Genomic DNA, 20,104 nt, shown 5'->3' with positions numbered 1-20,104 from the left:
GCTCATTATATCACGTGTTTCTCCAGGAGATGTTTTCAACACAGTTGGGTGATCTAGACAACTCAATCAGCTGGCCCTTCTGAATGGCTGGTTTCAGAAATAAGGAGCATTTCGAGTAGAGGTATTGATTATGTAAAACTTATAAATTCTCTCTGGCCAGTTTAAAAAACAAACATGCAAAGCAAATACACTGTCACTTTCATTTGAAGTGTTTCCGAATTGAGCTCTTTTTTTATGTTTGTCTCGCTATTGAAAATAAGGTATTTTGCGAGGGCACGAAGCGTGGTTAATTGAAGCCGGGTGTATTTATTTGTATTTACTAGGCTCAGTGCAACCCACTGTTTTCAATTCACTGTTTTTTAAACTATTTGTAGCTGCTCTATTTCTCTATATTTAAACAACACGTCAAACAAAATTACAAGGTTGTTTTATTTTTGGAGGGAAAAAAGCAGGGAGGAGGTATGACATTTGCTGTATTCAATTATTTTTCCTTTGCCAAGTATTAAATGTAAAGTAGAGAACATTTTCAAATTAATCTCCTGTTTATATATTGATTAGTTTGCCAAGATGTGTATTATAACAGTATTGCAATTTATGCCTTTGTAATAACCTGTTATTAAACTGCTTCCCTCTTATGGGCATTTTTGGCAACCCAGCATTACACTTTTGAGCCTACAAAAATGCCAACAAAATGATTCAAAATGTTATGTAAATGTTACCATATGATACTTCTATGGAAACATTTTTATAGTATACATTTCAAAGGGATATGTGTATGTGTATATTGTCTTGTATTCAGTATCATTTATGGCTAGAAGCAACTACTGAGCTGCAAAACAAATAAACAAAAAAATAAGAAATATGTTGATTTTAAATAAGTGATCCGGCTCTTATCACATTCCCAGTGTAGTAGAAGTGGTAGTCGTAGTATTTGAATGATCAAACTGTGTGTTGCTCTTTCAATACGTTGTTCAAACACAGCATATACATTATTCATGTAGAGCATACTGAGATATTACCATTTGGAGTTTGTTTTTCACACCATGGGACAAAGGGGTGGTTTTAATCACAATTTTAGTTTTTTATGTTCTATATTAATCTTTTTTTTTTGGTTTTAAATCTTCTCTGTTCATATACTTCCGCTGCTCATGTTTGAGTAGTTTCCTTTTCTTGTCGACCTGGCTCAGACTCTTTAGGGCCATTTTAACTTATTTTATGCAGGAATCAACCCACAATTACTACTTCTTATGCAGTCCCCCCACACCCTGCCAAAAGGACTTCTGAAGGCTCTTTGCAGTGCTTCCAGGAGAAACAGCTGCTACTTCTCTTTGTTGTAACACTTGTTGAAAAGGAAACTAGTTTAAAACAAGAGTTCCTTACACAGTCCCAGATTCTCCAGCGACAAGGTTTTTTCTAACCTTTATCTCGGAGGGAACTCTGTACGTGACAGGCTTATAATAAGGGTATAATATAATTCCAGCATCTTCCTCTAAATGTCTTTGTAACCTTCTCTAAGGCCATTCAACACAGTCTTTCAGTAGAAAGTTTGAAACGGCTGCTTATTTACTTCTGCTTATTTAAAAAGTTCATAGACAGCCCAGATTTAACCTGAGCCCAGTGGCATCTGCACTGAATGCTTTAGGAAAGCGCGGTTGTGATTCATAGTCTTTTGGTGCTCTTTATTGCTTATCTATTTTAAATTTAGATTTACAGATCTGTTGTAAAAAATGAAGTCATATTTCAGTATGCCCATCCCAGTGAATATAAAGAACCCTTGCAGGCAATATGAATATACATGCCATATGGTCCAGTTTTTGATACAGCAGTTAGGAAATTGCATGTTAAGTAGTGCATGACAACTAACATTGGTAATGATAATACCTGCATTCATACACATTTTCTTACAACTACTGGTAACAAGGGATCCCGAGTGGCGCAGCAGGTAGAGGCACTCTGCTCAGATTGCAGGATGCGCCCTATAGCTTAGAGATCACTGGTTCAAATCCAAGCTATGCCACTGCTGACCATGGATCGGAGTTCCCAGGGGGAAACGCACAATTGGCCAAGCGCTGCCCGGGCAGGGTAGGCTGTAGGTCGGCTGGGGAGGCCTTGGCTCACCACACACCAGCAATCTCTGTGGCTGGCCAGGCACCTGCAGTTTAGAACTGTGTGGTCCTCCGACACGAAGTTCTGGATATGGCTGATAGTTCAGAGGTTGCAGCGGTGAGTCAGGTTGAATAATAAATTCTTGAGGCCTTGATTGCATTTTTTTTCTGGGTTAGAGGTACATCACGAAAAGGTGTTCAGGATGAGCACCAGGGAGCTATGAATCCGAAGTATACCTATCAGGCTGTGTATAAGTAAAGCAGCTAATACAATATTATTGAGTTCTGTCATTTAAAACGGTAACTTCATCATTTCCAAAGTATCAGTTTATAGAAGGCCAGAGAATAAGATCAGTTTACATAACAGGAGAGGCTCCAATTTTTCCACAACTAACTAAAATGTTTAACAGCTGCTGCCAAATATGACGAAAAGAATAACCTGCTAGAAGCTGTGTCAAAGCTAGCTGTAGAATTCAAGTAAGGACAGTGCATGCAAGACCCTCTTAACCATGAACAGAATGCTGTTGTCCAGAGGAAACAAACCCCAAAGTTCAGCAAATGAAATGTAAAAATAAAGACATATTCCTTTGTTATGAGAGTTTAGTAAATAGTGCTTTTTTTAATCTACATTTTTTACTGTTCTCTATCAGGAACAAAGTTGAATTATTTTCAACATTTCATAGGGCACATTCCAAACTGTATAGGCACCCATCCATTATAAATACAGACTGACAGTGTGTTCATATTCTTATTGGTCCCCCATTGGTGTAATGGCAAAATGGATGAAGAAAGTAAGTTACTGGCTTGTACATTAATAGTTAAATAATATGCCGATACTAACAATGCATCTGTGCAATTCAAATCAACGGCTGTGATTTTTTTATTGATAATACAACATTTGGCAAAAATGTTGTCACCACGGAATGAGGGAGGGGAGTATGCATTTACCTTTTGCTGGGTTTACATTTATCCCTGACTTGTATAACATCTCCTCATCCTGCCAGTCTTGGTTCCTCAACACTGTCTTTATCCCATACAAAAGGACCAAAGTGGCAGTGCAATACAACAGAAGGCTCTTCAAGAACCTTCTCCTGAATTTGATGTAAAGGGCCCTCATGCCCACAGTCACCAGCAAGCAGAAGCCCATGCTGGGTATGTAGAGGACACGCTCTGCTATTACAAAACCCACATAGAAAAACAAATTAGTGGCAGGGAGAAAGGGCACCATCAATAGTCCCAAAGAGAAGACCACTACGTTTTCTGTAGTGGGCAGTGACGTCCTTGGAATAACATGATTTTTTATACCATTCTCAGTACTTTTTACAGTATGAGACCCCGAGTTTGGGAGCCCCATGTTTGTGTGACAACTGTGCCCGTTTGTGCCTGTATGCTTCCTGTTTGTGCTTGTATGTATCCCATTCACTACATATGCTTTCCCATTGGTCTCTTTGACCCTTGAGGGACTCCTGAGGCTGACCCAAGACAGGAGTAGCAATCCAACATAAAAGGCCACAGTGTGAAGGTTCCTCCAATCACCAACGTTCCTGAGTAGAGGCACAGCATCCATGGACCAATCAAAGCTCAGGGTGTCCGGGCACAGCAGCAGCCACATGTTGACGGAAGGCAGGTAGAAGAACGTCAGCGTCTTTGTCAAGAGGCTATGTGAGTCAGCCGCTGGGTTATCTGAGTTGGAGAAGCTGGGTGGCTTGTTGCCCATCCAGTACAAGCGGGCAACCAATAAGCTGGCACCCCAGGTGGCCAAGGAGCTCACACTGAGAAGCAGGGAAGTATTATTTTTCTGTAATGAAACAAACAAAAAATAAAATTACTTTCAGATGAAGATTTCAGTAGACTGTGATCATACACAGTTAGCTGAGAAAGTTGCATTTACTGTATGACTGCCAAACTAATTGCAGGATGGGTGGTCTATATATCTATAAAGGCAGTGTGGCCGATGGTTAGGCCAGAAACCGCCAGTAACGGTTGATTATGCTGGTTTTTGTAGGCAGTGTGGTCCACTGGTTTTAACCTGAGCCTGGGCCTTCAATGCGGTGAAAGACAAAGATGATAAGTTTCTATTCAGATAGCTAAGTACTGTATCTTACATTCTTACGAGATGCTTTATAATAAAACAATATTGTAAAAAATTCCAAATTCCATGAGTAGAACATTCCTGAGATGCAGAACGTGCTCCCACTGATTTGCCTCAAAGTTATCACTGGTACCACACCCTTATGCATGGTTTAATGTTATATAGGTATATGATTCCAGCAATGAACAGTTACTATTAGGGACCAAAATTACAGGCCAGACACAACCTATAGTAACACAGTGACTAGGACAGTTTTCCTTTGTGTGTGTTTGTCCAGCTTCAGAATTTGACTGACAATAAAAAAACTGAATAACTAAACCTTTCAAATGCCTTATTTTTAATACACATCCTCATTTTAAATGCATACAGAGAAAAGAATAAGCCTCATAGAAAGGAATTCCTGGTATCTCTCTAAATACAGTTCACAAGCGCAGCCTGAGTGAAAAATATGTACTTCCGTGAGAATTCTTTCCCATCATACATTGATAGCACTATTACTGGCCAACTTAACCACATATGAATATAACAATAACACAGTCTGGGAGGTTTATAAATGCACACATCAGTCATATCTCAGACTTGATACTAAGCACATACTTATAGCTTACACAGAAATGGATTTGATATATGTATAGGAATTTATGTCTTTTTCACTTTGGCAAGTGTAATATTGAATACAGCAGACAGCTTGATGATATTCCCTGCAGGGGAATTCCTGATTGCCTCTCAGTATTTGTTTGGAATGTGGATGTTTCAAGGGCTTTTTTAAATGATGCCTGCAGAACTTCTTTTTTGAGTGAACCGGGTAATGGAAGAAAATATTTTGCTTTACTTACTCAAAAAAGGACACGTTTCGCTGGTTTTGGGCATTTCACCAAATACTGTTTTAGTTGAGAATCTAAAATGTTTTAATTTTAAGAGTGAAAAGTAATGTACAACTGCCATAAGGAAAAAGTAAGCAAAACAACATAATTAAATGTAAAAAGCCATGTACATTTCTGAATGTAACTATCACTATTTAATCATATCCTGATGTAACTATCACTATTACCTGCTGTATTATTGAATTGTGGTTTGTCAAACTTGTACTTTACTTGAACAAAAGTTATTGTATTTCTTGCTCTTATTGTATTACTTGTATTGTAACGCTTGAAATGTTTTTGCTTACGATTGTAAGTCGCCCTGGATAAGGGCGTCTGCTAAGAAATAAATAATAATAATAATAAAATAATCTACTGATGTGTTCTTGTCTGTCAATCTCTTTAAACAGTGCAGAGCCGCACACGTGTATAGGAAACATAACTTCTCTGAAAACAGCAGACACTGAAACTATTGAATTAGTTATCCTTGGGTAGTTATTCAGTCACTTAGTGCTGACAGATTTAATGTAATATGTTCTGGTTTCAACCTTTCTGTTTATTCCGATGTGGACTGCCTCCTCTCCTCTGGCATCAGCCACACAGTCAGAAACGGCTATGTGGCTGATGCCTGTGCACTAAGTACTGCTCAGTGTGGGCACCATTTGTCTTGAAGAAGGATTTCATGATCTAGATAAAATTTGAAACAGCAGAATGCATATTCACATGGATTTACAAAACCATCATTCCAAATATGTTAGGAATTATTTGCCCACAGCAGCATTTTGGTCAATTGACTTAATGAATCCCTCTGCATAATGCTAGGGGACCCATCTCCAGCAAATAACTTATTAAAAAAAAAATTCCATCACATTTTTTTGCATTTTAGCCAGCTCAACCCTGGAAAAAGAACCCACTGCCTTCTAATTCAAATGCTATGGTAACAACCACTGAATTGTGTATCTATGTTTTCATAAGGTAGAACAAAGATAAGATTAAGAAAAAGCACTAATGAAAAATGAAAAAAGTTATAATTTAATGTTTTAGGCATTATGCCTTCCTGAATAAATATATTTGCTTTCTCTACAGATATGTATTCATAACAGCAGAGCTCCATGTCACCTTTCATTTACCATTCCGACCTATATGAATCCAATCAAAGGAAGCTGCTAGACAAGAGGGGAAAACATACTGTAGAAAACACTTATGCCTCGTCCTAGTTATATCTTGTGAATTTACTGCAGATATTGATCCTGCGTTGTATGATTCAAAAGGGTGAAAATATATTAAACTATTGTACTAGAATACTTAAATAGTTTTCTTAATATTTCTGTGGACAAATGATAAGTTGTTTCAGGAAAAAATACTTGGTGTAAGCAAATGAATGTTTGATGAAATCTGGTTTTATTTTGAGGCACATTAGAGTATGCTGGCTGACATCCCCGAGCCTGTAGCCTGAATATCAGACACTAGAAGAGTTGTCTAACATAAAGCAGCAGAATATTTAGACCCCTGAATTAAATGAATCCCTCTGCTCAAAATCTGCCAATTTAGACATTGTTCAATCAAAGGTAGCTGCAAGTCAGGCAAGAAAATGGTTCTTTATACTGTACCATTCTTGGTGCGATATTACCAAGTAGAAATTAAAAACTTTGTATACATTATTATCCCAAATCAATTCACTATTACAGTAAGAACAATCAATTTCTCCTGACAGCTCTGCAGAACCCCCGTGCAGACAGCACTGGACAAGTCTTCTTGTTGTTCTGCTTGCAGCTGTATGATTCCCGCAAAGAACAAAGGGGGTCTTTTTGTCCCAACAGTTTTTAAGGGCTAAAGGGTCAAATAAACCATGGTGAGTCACCCACAAAAGGAGCTATTTAAATAAATCTGCTTATCTTGCTAGCGACAACGTGTGCTGGCTTGTTTATTTCACGACTACAGTAGCTCAGTTATTTGCCTGTTATGTTCTTAAACAATATCCCTCATCTTCACTGAGAAACCTCAGAGAAATGATTTCCAATAAAATAAAATTAAAAGTTTATTATGGTAAAACCACATATAGTTAAAGCACAGTGAAATCAGGTAACAGTGATGAAGTATGGTAGAACAGAGGTAACAGAATAAGCATGAAAATGCATGGGGAAAATGCAAAAATGTATTTATCACGGTAAATTGTTATATGGGTAGTAACATACATAGGGCTACAGGTGCCTAAAACATACCCAAATCATTATCCTCTAAATAAATTGTTCAAAACAATACCCTTAAAAGTTTCATCACAGTTGACTATGTGGTTCTCTAGATACATGTAAAATATAAGTGTAACACATGGACATGAGGAAGGACGTACAGCAGGCTTTGCTACATCCATGCAGGGGGTAATGAGTAAGCTGCCATCTATGTCTTATCTGCTTATCCTCGGAATTTAATGCTGGGCCATCAGTGTATTTATTTTCAGCCTCAAAAGAGCTGCCTGTGATTTGCCTGCTATGCACTGTTGTGTTTGATTAAACTGGTTTTCATATTGGTCTTTCAGATGAGCTGTAAACTCAAGGGTTTTGCATTTTAATTACATGAGTGCAAGTGTTTTAAAGTGGCTGTTGTGAGTATCATTATTTTTGTTCCCCTTGAGGTCTGTTTTCACACCTCTGATCATTGGGAGTTTTTCTTTTGTATGTGTTGAGCAGTGTTCTGCAGCACTGAGTATAAACACTTCTGCGCTTTGCTTTCTTATTATTTTCCAGTGTTCTTTCTCACGTAACTCTGGAGGGTATGATATTGACATCTGGTCTACTTTATTTACACATATCAGCAATCTAGTCCCATAATTAAATATTTCTTGTAAAATCTGAGGAATAAAGGTGATCCAATTTAGTTACTTGTTTATATCCCTGAGCTACAGAAGCGAGTTAACATTTCGGACTTTCTGATGCTGCAGGGAAATCACACAAGAAGCTCAGCAGTAAGTACCTTAGCGAATTCAAACAAACTCGAAAGCCAACAGAGTAGTTTCCAAATGAAACTGTACACAAGGGGTAAACATTGAAAGAATGTTGTAAACAGTCATATTCACATTTAGTATAACATTGAACACGACAGTGGAACACTACATCGATAAAACAGTGCATTATCAAATCAGTGAAGCGATCATACTGAATGTCAGCAAATAACCTGTCAGTTGTGAGGTCAGTTAATTAAATTCCTTGTATCCTATATAGCTGTAAACATTGGGTTTAAAATGAGAATTATGGTTCATATAAGGTGTGGTATGTCAGCCAAGAAGCCTTGGTTGGCTTTATTTGTCTAATATTATGTATAGCAATCCACATCTAAACTTATTTTCTTCATTCGCCTATTAATGTTAACTTTCACATGCCTAATTTCACAGTTCATGCTCTGTAAATGGACCGTATTTACATTTGCTTTGTGGTCATGTTTAACATCTTCCTCATAATCCTTTTGACACATCTTGACAGCTTTACAACGTAAATAGGACCGAAGATTTGTCTGGAAAAGGGCTTAAAATAGCAGGCAAGATAAGCAGTATTGTTAATCTCTTAAGCAGGGTCTACCAGTAAATAAAACCCTCACATGTAGTTGGTTATGGATTATAAACCATCATGTCACTCTCAGACAATCAATTCATGAAGATTTCAGTACATCAGCAGCATCTTAACATGCTACGATAGGCCAAGAACATTTATTTGAAAACTAAGAGAAATGGCAACAGGAATGAATAGGTAAGTATTTTTGAAAGTAAGATACTTTAGAAGGAGTTTGACTTTAAATTATTATAAAATAAATGGGTTTTGTTTTACATTTAAAATGTGAACGTCCTTTCTTTTTTCAGGAGCTGCTCTTTAGCCCTAGATACCTGGCAATACACAAATGTTTGCTAGTGGGTGCTGATGCTTACTTATATAAGGAAACTGGAGCTGACCCAGCCTGAGTTACCTATGTCAATGGCAGGCAACTGGAACTGAGCAGCTCCTTAATTAATAGTCAAATAAACTTATCTAGATTTATAAAATTATATATATATGAATGAGAACCACTCATAATTATTGCAAACATCATAAAATGTCATTTAAAGCATCATAAAAATGTAATTTGAAGCTACTTACTGTAATATGTCAAACTGACCCTGTCTCTTTTGGTACAGTATTAGGCCATCTATGCATGTGCAGTTTAGGAGAGAGCCGCTCACCCAAAGCGCATTTGCATTCATGACCCTACATAAGGAAACATTCCGCCACTTCAGTTAAGTGTACAACTCCCTTTGCCGACCTAGCTGAAGTGTTTTGTCACACTCTTATTATTTCAACGTAAATGTACTGAAAACGTATTTGACAAATATATAGACTCTTTATTAGTTAAACGTATATCAAATTATGTAGTTTACTCCTACCAGATACTAGCCAGTTTAGTGACCTCCCCCGGCGCAATATTCAGTTTATAAGCATGTAGTTGGAAATCAAGCTGTTTTCATTATCTAAAAGCTGCTCTCTCTGAAGCAGATTTATTGGCCTAATTTAAAATAATGTGTCTTCGTGGCAAGCCTGCTGTAGGACAATGCAAGGTCATGTTTCTATAAAAATATCTGTGCAGTGAGAACTAGTTCAGCAACCATAGGTTATTATAAACCAAGGGTAGGCTAGTTTTATAGAAATGAAAAGGATAATACCATGTCTCATAATAAAGAGTATATTAAATAATAGAAAAATCTACACATTAAAAAAAAGCCAAAGAAAAAAAATGAAAAAAGAAACAAAGGTTACTCCTTGTTCAATTGCTGGTAGAAAAGCCGTTGGGTTTTATAAACCTAACACTGAATTGAACGTTTGGTGAGGGAGCGAATGATGCAACAAGACCATTCTCACATTATCAATTTGGAGCATTACAAGTCAGTTACAGTAGGGACTTAACATTGGTTCAATACACACAGTTCAATACATAGGATACTATACTATGCTACTATACAACCAATAATAACTATTGGTGTTTGTTTTACATTCTGTATGCCAGGACTGAGACGTTCAAGGACATTCACAGGGACTGCAGTGCTAAAGTGAGTGAACACCAAAAATTATTTTGTCAACTGGACAGAAAAGTGTATTAAGGTGACACAGGTTAACATCAAATTACGTATAAGAAGACCTGATTTGGGGTTACTACAGTGTTTATTAACTTAAACAAGAGATCACTTGTTACTTGTTATCAGTGTCGACATGCAGGACAAAGATTGACAAATTCCTATGAAGAGTAGTCTGGACTTTGGAATAACCAACCTGGGTAACAAAGCGAAAACCTCTAGACCCTTGTGTTTGATGTTACTAGTGTTTGAAAATAGAGCCTTGATTTAAAACCTGTTAAAAATGCATGCTTTGATTGATTGCCTCTGGATTAGAGTATTGTCAAAGATGCTTAGAATCATTTATTTTGATGTTGACATTTTGATGTTTTACACTCATACCAGTCCTTGGAAGTAAAGGGGGAGGGGCAACTCTTACACACTACATTTTGAGAAGAGGAAACATGTGGAAAGAAAGAAACCATACATAAACATATGGGTGGATGAATGGACATGTATAGGGCATAACTAAATCAAATTGTCAATGATGTCACACACAACTCACAATAACCAATGTATGATAAAAATGAGGGTTAATGGTTTTTGACATTAATTTGTTTATTTTGGAATTCGTTTTGCGTTAAAAAAAGGTTTCTCCTTTTTAAATACAACGCCTGACAAAAAAAAACAGATTAAGGAGCAATTCTTCTTATTTTTATTACAGCAAACTGATAAAAAAATAAAAAAACTGGAAAAAAAACCCCAGGGCCTAATTTAACCTAAGTTTACTCATAATTTAAACACAATGTACAGGCATATATGAAACTGTTTAAATCATTTCACACGAGGGACCATGGCGTTAATGAGGTTGGTCTTATTTCTAAATTTCTGTAAAGGAGTATTTTGTGTATTTAACAGCGGTATGTGTATGTTTAATGGGAATCAGAAACATGTGTCTTTTATCAATTATCTAACCTTCTTTCAAAACATCTTTTGGGGGCAGAAAAAATATAACTGTTAACCTTGACATTGGTATGAAATGAACCATATTTTGTAATAATATTTAGACTGAAGTTTTCATGCCAGACTCATTCATTAGTGATCCATCCCCTTTAATCCATATACCTGAGGTAGATGTATGGTCCCTTGGAATACTACATGTTACAATGGAGTATATTTAGAACTTTAGGCATCCTTACACAAAGGGCAAATAGAATATTAAAGTTCCTCTGGGAGAGGAAACATTGGACTTGGCCTTTAACTGGAAAGAATGTCTACTTTATAAAAATGCAGGAAACTCAACTTCAAGGACAGGGTATGATATGGAAATGAACAAGTATAGATTATGTGTTTATTTTCTTTATAGAGCTCATGATGAATCTGCCAGAATTAAGTAAAACATCAGCAATGTGTTCAGTAATACACCTGACTACTGTATTAGGAACAGTATTTCTGTTCACCACCCGAACAACGTTTCACATAGGGATATACAGTATCTTAGGGCAGTGGTGTGCAAAGTATGGGGCATGCAGAGAGTCAGTAAGGGGGGTGGGTGGGGTTGGGTGGGGTGGAGGGGTGGGCATGACTATGACTAAAATTAAGTTTTTTTTTTTTTTTTAAAGGATAGAACATTTTAAATAAATACATAAATGACAGCTAATTAGCCCAAGTTATTACCTTTCAAAAGTAGCCATTGACGATCAATCTAGGACTTCTAGAACTAGAAACATTATGTGTGAAGTGGTGAGTGACAGTGAAACTGCAGTGAACAGAGCCAAAATGGCAGCTTCAATGTATGGGGCGCCAAGTATATAAAAAAAAAACGTTTTTTCCTGGATTTAATGTAAATTGTGTATTTTATCCTAGATTTAACCATAACAATATCTCGTTTAGCTTCAGATTTAGTTTGCAAAATAAATATTTATTTTGGGAAAACACAGATTTATTTTTTCAGATTTAATTGCTGAACGATAATGTTTTTCAGATTTCTGTGTTAGCTAAACGTTTACTCGCCAAGTGTTAAAAAAAGATTATAGACTGATTTTAAATGTTGAATTTACGATATGCGTTTTCAACATTTATAAATTATATCTGAGAGTGCAATTTTCAAAACGTGTAAGAATGTGTTTGTTAACATTTATGTATTTAGCTAAATCTATACTTTTTGTGGTTAAATCTAGGAAAAAAATAATCGATTTACATTAACTCCGGAAAACAAACACATGTTAAAATATAGTTAAGTTCTAACATTTTAATATACAAAATGTATGCTAAGGAAGGGAGGCGGCATATAAAAAGTTTGCACACCACTATCTAAGGGCATGATCAATTAGTTAGGCATTGGCTCCACAATATTCCTCTGAATAAGGGTCAGCTTTAAGAGGAATGGGGTTAACCTAGCTCATCCTATTGAGGTCAATACAGGAAAAACAGCTTTCCAAACCCACCTGTGCTGCTCTTCACTGGATTGTAGTCGATGGCACCCAGTGCCAGCTTAACTCCAAATTAACCTACAGTAAATCAACCAGTTTGGAAATCCTGAATTTTCTTACTGGGGTTTGCTGAACTTCTGAAAGTTTTACAATAATAATAACTAGCTTAACTAGGATTCAATCTGTCATACCATTGCAAACTCCATGTACTACAGGGACGTAAATTCACGACTGGAAGAAGACAAGTCAATGAAGATTTTTAACAAACTGCATTTTTTTTCCAAATGGGATAACAAAATAAAAATAAATGTTGTGAGGAAGTTCTGTTTGGATAGAAGAGAGAAGCTGGCACTGTGGGAGACTGAAGCCCTCAGGTACAGCTCAGATCGGGCATCATGCCAGGCTTCCCTACATAGCTCTGTCAAGGAGCCTCAGTACAATTCTAAAGGAACCACCTTCCAACAGGGTGAAAGGGCAGCTAAACCGTCATGCTCTGATGCCAGAGGAAACTTGGCACACTGCCGTCCCAAGTGCTGTACCTGGCTTAGGGGCAAACACAGCATTTAGGCTTGAGTGTGCAGCTGAACTTCCACTCATATTTCACTTGCCCCCCCCCCCCCCCACACACACCACATTATAGATATAAAAAAAGGGTAACTCATTCCTACATTGAAACTGCATCTACAAAATACAGACTTCCTCTGAGAAATAACTGCAGTGTATTGACCGCAACGGGTCATTTTACACTTGTGCAGGTGTATTCTTTCTTCAGCCAGGAGTACAGGCGGAAGGTCATGTCAACAAGCACATATCATGTGATCCATTGTTTATCGCTGACCACTGATCATACACACTAAATCTTCTTCTGTCTCCCCTGGATGTTAAATTTATTGGTTCATATCCTGCTTAAGGTCAACCTGGAAAACCTCCATCACATTGCGTGGGAGAGCTGAGCTGTTAAAAAGGTACTTGAGATGAGTCTCAGATCAGGCCTGCCTGCTTTTAATGTAAAATATCCAATAGCAGTTGAAGATGACGTCAGGGTTGCTGCATTGTTTCAGCCCTCCGTGCCAACAGAACCCCACTGAATCATATCTGCTTAGTATTAATGTATTTTAATAAGCAAATAAACATCTGCATACCCTAACTTGCTTCCAGATCGAATGACCGGGAGCTAAACACATAGAGTTCAATTACTGAAACAGCAAGGGTTCTGTTAGCGCCCCCCTGGTCCATTAGACTAAAAGCTGCGGAATGCAAGCTTCATCCATAATCCTGTTTATCTTAAAATAAGAGCTTTAGCACTTCCCAGTAGGCATCACTGTGGCTTGTTTCCCCCTAAATCAGTTTAGCATTGAAACAAGTTAGCCATTATGAAGCAGGCATGTGAATAAAAAAAAATCCTTTGAGATAAAATTCTAAATAGGCCCACTACAGGAATGTTTTTTATTGTCTAAATCTCTTTTTTTTTTCTTGACACACGGAGTGAAAAACTATTAGGGATGAAATTAAATAAAAGGGGGTTTGAAGTAATTGAATTGGTGAAAGGATCTGGTGGTTTTATTGATTTATCATCCAGCACTCTACTATGCTGCACTCTTTAGCTCCAAATGGCACCTCTTGCTGTGCTGTCTAAACTGAGGATAATGCTATATCCCCTTTCCAATGCCTAGTGCACGGTAATCCCTCATGAACTTCAATTTCCACAGTGGCATATTGCACAAACCAACCTTTTTAATTTCAGCTTGTAGACCATCCCTGTGACTACTGCAGAAGCTGAAAGCATTCTGAAACCGTTTTAAAAGGGTGAGTCTCTCTCCACTTTCACAATACACATATGCTCTCAGTTAATTTCAGGTGCCCTTCCTACCCTGATTGCTGGACACATGCAAGACCTTAAAGACATCATTCTTATGCACAGTACAGACAACATGTTAACAAATGAACCAGACCCACATGGAGTGGGGTTGCAATGTGATTTTATATCAATAGATTTCTCAAACATTTCACAGAAATAATTTAACATCTAGTTTATATAATGTTAGATAGATTCAAATGTGATACAAAAAAATGTAAATGTTACTGTCTTTGATCTACACTGTTCTTTTTGACAGAGCAGACAAACAGAATCCAATAGCATAGGGTAGCATAGAAGAGAAAGATTAGCAATCTCCTTCAAGAGTCTCTATATCGCCTAACAGCATGCTGTGAATTGAAAGGCTCATAATGACCTGTCTATGACTGGATTTGAGGCTTATTTATGTTAAGTATCTAAAATGTCCAAATTACATGCATACCCACTATCGGGCCTGACTCTGCATTTAATCCTTTGATAGTTTAAAATGTCTAAGGCCATGTTCATGGGGACGAAAAGTCATTTTTGTAAATTGCTGCAAAAAGACGTAGAGAAAGCAAACACTGTGGGCTGACCCTTTATATTGATACACATGTGACTTCTTTATTCTTGACACTGCTCAAGCAAGTTCAGAGGAAGTGCGTGTCTTTCGAGACACACTCAGATTTTAACCATTTCTTTGTGAAACACAAATTAATAACAAACAATGTAAAGCCTGCTTTTTGAATGCAATAATGACCCTTCTAAGCTGCAAAGGGACATATTATCTAGACTGATTTAGCCCTACACATAAATGTTATAGCTTACAAACAATGTCATTGGGAAAGAGAATATATTTTAAAAGATATGCAGAAATAATAAGGATAATATGGTTGAAGTTTGTAGCATGTAAATTCAAAGAGTAGTGTACATTTTAGCAAATGTATGCACTACATATTTGAAGAACAAAGCACTTGCACCACTGTAGTACTTTAAAGGGCCAGTTTGTATGAAAACCTGTGGCCTGCTTAAAAGCATCAGAAAACCCTTATAATTGAGTAGTGCTTTCCAGCGCCTGCTGCTGATAAACAACCATCTGTCTGGTCAGCAGCTCTGAGGATTAGGGATTAATTCCTTACAAGGCTGTCCACGTCTCCATCACAGAGTACAGTGGCCCTCCTGAAGTGTGCGGCCAGGACCTGAAGCCTACTCTCGTAATTGCTTGATAAGACTGGCTCCTTAAGGAACTTTAAACATGGATTGATCAACTGTGTTGCTAAAAAGACTTTGTGTAGTGTTTGCCATTAATAAACCTGTTTTGATTACCATGTGCTCATTGTGTTCATTTTCCTCACTTCCTCCTAACTGATGACCTTGCTGGTTTTTTTTTTTGTTGTTTTTTTTTAATTTAGAATCTCCAATTATTTTACCCCCGATTTTCTCCCAATTTGGAATGCCCAATTATTATTATTATTATTATTTCTCCTTCACCGCGGTGATTCCCCACACAGCTCAGTGACCCGAGGCTCAGGGGGCATCCTCTGATCCCACGGGCCAATCGCCGTCTTTTTACACCCAGGAACTCGAGAGCAGATGTCCGCTGGCTACCAGCCTCTGCAGGACAAAGACCAGCCCAGCAAATCTCCACCCCCAAGCTCACCCGGCGTGTAGGGGTCACCGCAGAGTGGTAAAGAGAAACATTCTGAGCCGGATCCCACCTTCCCAGCCCCGGGAGCGCCAAAGACAATGTGGCACCCCCACGGTATCCCCAGCGAAGACCGGCTACATCGCACAAACAGGATTCAAACTTGTGATCTCTGGTTGTATGACTCACACTGCACACCGTGCGGTGAGCCATTCAGGGACCCACCTTGCTGTTTTTTCACCATGGGAACTTTGCTGTGCTGTACTTGTATCTTTCTGATGAAGAGAGCTTGTGCAAACCTTTTAAAGGTCTCTATTACAGCAACAATATGTATCCACTTTTATAAAACAGGCATTTTTAAAATCTATCCTTTATAATTAACAATATTTTCAATGTCAAGCCACAGATTTAAGCCTTTTATAACCAAAATGTATCATTCTTACGGCTGCCTGGTCATTTGAACTGCACATTACATCCCAAATCTGCTGGAAATAACTATGCCGTTTGGGAACAATCAGTTTGATTGTAATTTGACACTTGTATGAACTTGTTGTGTCTCTTCAATTTAAATCATTGTTCCATTCCCAATTTCCTACAAGCAATGTAGACATACTTCTGCACAGATCTGCTCTGATTAAGCCAAATTGAAAAGATTATACTTGGAATTACAGTAATAAGTAATTTTTTTGAACAGTAAAACCTGCAGTGGAACTGTCTGCGTCTTGCAGAGATGATGTCATCAAGATCATCAATCACCTCCCCCAATCCTGTAACTACAGGGGTTTGTTATTGTGTGGCTTGGCATTTACAATTGACCAGCTAGATTTTTCACCAGACTTCTACAGCACTAGAAATGTAATAAAACTATTGTGGAGTGAATTATTTCTTTATTAGAGGTGCCCTATGTTTAATGGAACTGCTGAGGTAAAGTAAAGTATGTGCAGAAATTATTTATTTGTAAATTGAATGGAGAAGGGCTACCCCAGCCATAAATAACCAGTGTGTAAAGCTTTACAACAACAACAACAACAACAAAATAATGTACATTTTGTGATGAAAAAAGTATCTATAACATGGAAAAAGTTCATTCTGAAGCAACACAGCCTTTTATAGCAACTACTTTAAGATAACAGAGTGAGGTCTGGTTTATAAGACTTCCCTGGGAATTAGTCATGCCTGTTGTGAAATATATCAGTCATTATACCATGAAAAGGATATTATTTCCTGTGAGGATTTACAGGATAAGACCAATTATACCAGTGGGTCTCTAGTGCAGAATGCAAGTACTGTGTATTGTTAATTAAAAATATTCTGCCTGGAAAAGAGGAGACTTTAAACGTGGCCTCCTGGTAGACAATATGACCAAAGTGAACTTGTTTTAAGTTTTTAAGTTTTGTTTCAAATTTTGGAATAATAAAAAAAAAAGATTCCAGACTGTGTGAAAATAATTATAAACAGAATCCAAAAAGGTATTGGATAAATAGATGAGGGAGCTATGCAGGAAAGAGATGAATAAATAAAACTCTCCAACATGTTTTTCTGAATTGCCCCCAGCCTTGGTGTTTAATCAGCACGTGAGAGCGGGTTATTGGTTCACGCATCCTCTTCTTAATTAAATGCGAGTGGAAGGTATTATAGGGTGATCCAGATTCCAGATGCCCTGGCACATGGTTCTGAAGCTGGCAGGACTATCCACACATATTGGTTCCAGCAGTATCGCACAGGGCTTATTGTAGTCTGTTGTTTAGGGAAGTGTGGGGTGTTTTATTGAACCAGTATTTAACAAAGAAATGGGTTTATACTATATGTATGTGGTGCCATTTAAAACCTGCCTATTGTCTGTAGTTTTAGAAAACCTTTAATTAATGTTATATTTATTGGTATATTATTGCCTTAAAATAAGTACATGCATTTGGTACCACGACATCATTTTGATTGATCTGAATGACAAAATGCCCTGACAGAAATACAATGGTCTATCTGGGTCAATTCATACCACCACTAGTTAGAATTGAGAACCCTTACTTGCTGGCATCAGCCATATTAAAAGTATTTTAATACTCATTGCTGCAAACTTGGAGACATAACTGATGATGTTTTCAACACCCATCTCATGAAGAATATAACCCACTGTGAGCTCATTAAAATAGCATATTCTTCCAGAATGTATTCATTTCTGTATCTGCCCATCTCTATTGGAAACACCCCTGTAATTTCAAATGGGGCTGGTTCATGTGTAATTTAAAGTAAATGAACTGTCAAAAAAAATGAATGCTCCGGTTTAAAATCCTAGACAGACAGCTTTTATATTTCTGTGGCTTAACTTATTTTTTCAAAATGTTATATTTGTTAATTAACAAAAAAACGGTAGGATTTCCCTATACTTTTGCTGGCAAACTATTTCATTTAATTAATTCCCTTAAATATTGCCATTTATTAAATGAAAAGAGTGAGGTGGCAATGATGTGCAAAAAGTTCCTTTGTTTCTCTTTATTCATTTAAATCCAAATTTATTGTACAGTGTGATAAAAAAAAAAAAGTGTGTTCATCAACAGCAAAATACAGGACAACTAGTAACCGTATACTGCTCATAATACAGAACTTCAGTTACAGCATTTGTTTCAATTTAACCCTGCAGCCTGTTCTGTACTTCTATCCAGACAGGCCTCAGACAAAGGCTAAATGAAGTGATTCAGAATGTTAAGGTAAACAATAACAGTTTGCACGCTTTACTAACCCACAAAAACATGCTGCATCTAAATTTACCCCATACACATTAACACAGTGGAATTATTGCAACATATTGTTTCCTCTGTTCTTAGGTCACTGGGAAAATTTGCTTTGAAGGCTCTTCCCCCCCCAACGGTAAACACAGTTCTTTCCGCAAAACAAAGCACAAAACAGATAAACATGATACAAATAATAAGAAAGAGTCCAAAGAAAATAAAAAATAAATAAAAACAGAATTTCCTTAGACATGTTTTTGGGACATTCTAATTATGAACCAATGTAACCTTCAAGTCATTACAACATCAACATCAACTCATCTAAAAATGTTGTCTCTTAACAGACATGGTGGTGTGGAAAATTTATCATTACCTAATGTAGGAGTCAAACCTTTTATGTGTATAAGGACCACACCATGACTGGAGATGGCAATATGGGTGCCTTGAAACAAGAATGTTTCATTGAGTATGGAGTCCATTTTCCAGGCTATAATTGTTTATTGGTGGACAAAATGTTTTTGAACTGAGGTGTCTTATGTAGTACCCTCCAGATGGTGTACGTGGAACGGTTGGCTGGACTATCAATGATTAACTGTTTTTATGCTAAAAATATGTTCAAATATAGGTCACGGAACAGTGGAAATGTCCTTGCTGTGGAGGGCACTAGCATTCATCACTTGGACATGGTTAAAATCTAGTCAGGTGACTGAGTCCATTGAGTTCTGTTGGGCTCAGACCAATGTGGATACTGTTGCATATGAAATGTGACTGAGGCTGACGTACACATTTGTCTACCATAGTCACAGTTCAAACTGAAGCATCTACATTATTTATTTAGTCAATGTGAAATGTAATATCCTTGTGAATAGCATACGTCCTAGCCTACTGGGCTGATGTTCACAGGTTTAAATTTATGTCAATGAATAATTTGGGCATTTGCCATTCTCCAACACCAAGCATGGTCCTCGTGGCTTGAGACCTCCATTTACATACTGAAGAAGAAAACTGGTACTGATCCAATGTTTCCCGGTCAAACTTAAAAAAAAAATTAAAAAAATACACAAGCTGTTTTTGTTGCATTTCAACATGAACCACCCCAAGTAAAAAAACACAGAAGTATGGGCTACAAAATATGTGTCTGTGTAGCGTGTGTTTCTTTTCCTTGGAATAGTTATTCACAAACAAGCAGCCTAGAAAGTGTGCATGTGTGGAAGGGGAGGGGGTTGTACTTTAGACACATTTAGGAAGGAGCTAGCAAGCTGAAAAGACTAGCCCAATTAAATAAAATGAAAACATCACCACTGACTCGTAAAATTATTACTAAAAGTACCAATAAAAA

The 20,104-nt window shown here is 37.3% G+C and overlaps 1 protein-coding gene across 3 annotated transcripts in view; it reads right to left on the bottom strand.

Moving 5' to 3' along the window:
* Positions 1–20,104, bottom strand: part of LOC117415820 (protein O-mannosyl-transferase TMTC2-like) — a 101,405-nt gene that overhangs the window by 35,370 nt on the left and 45,931 nt on the right. For all 3 annotated transcript variants that reach the window (XM_034026656.3, XM_034026657.3, XM_059027570.1), the window contains one exon: positions 3,054–3,903. In XM_034026656.3, the coding sequence (XP_033882547.1) occupies positions 3,054–3,903 (850 nt within the window). The remainder of the gene's footprint in view (positions 1–3,053; positions 3,904–20,104) is intronic.

The sequence above is a fragment of the Acipenser ruthenus genome, chromosome 7 (genome assembly GCF_902713425.1).
Source record: "Acipenser ruthenus chromosome 7, fAciRut3.2 maternal haplotype, whole genome shotgun sequence".
Lineage (NCBI taxonomy): Eukaryota > Metazoa > Chordata > Actinopteri > Acipenseriformes > Acipenseridae > Acipenser > Acipenser ruthenus.
Note: the sequence above shows the minus strand (reverse complement) of the source record. Positions and strands in the feature narration are given on the sequence as shown.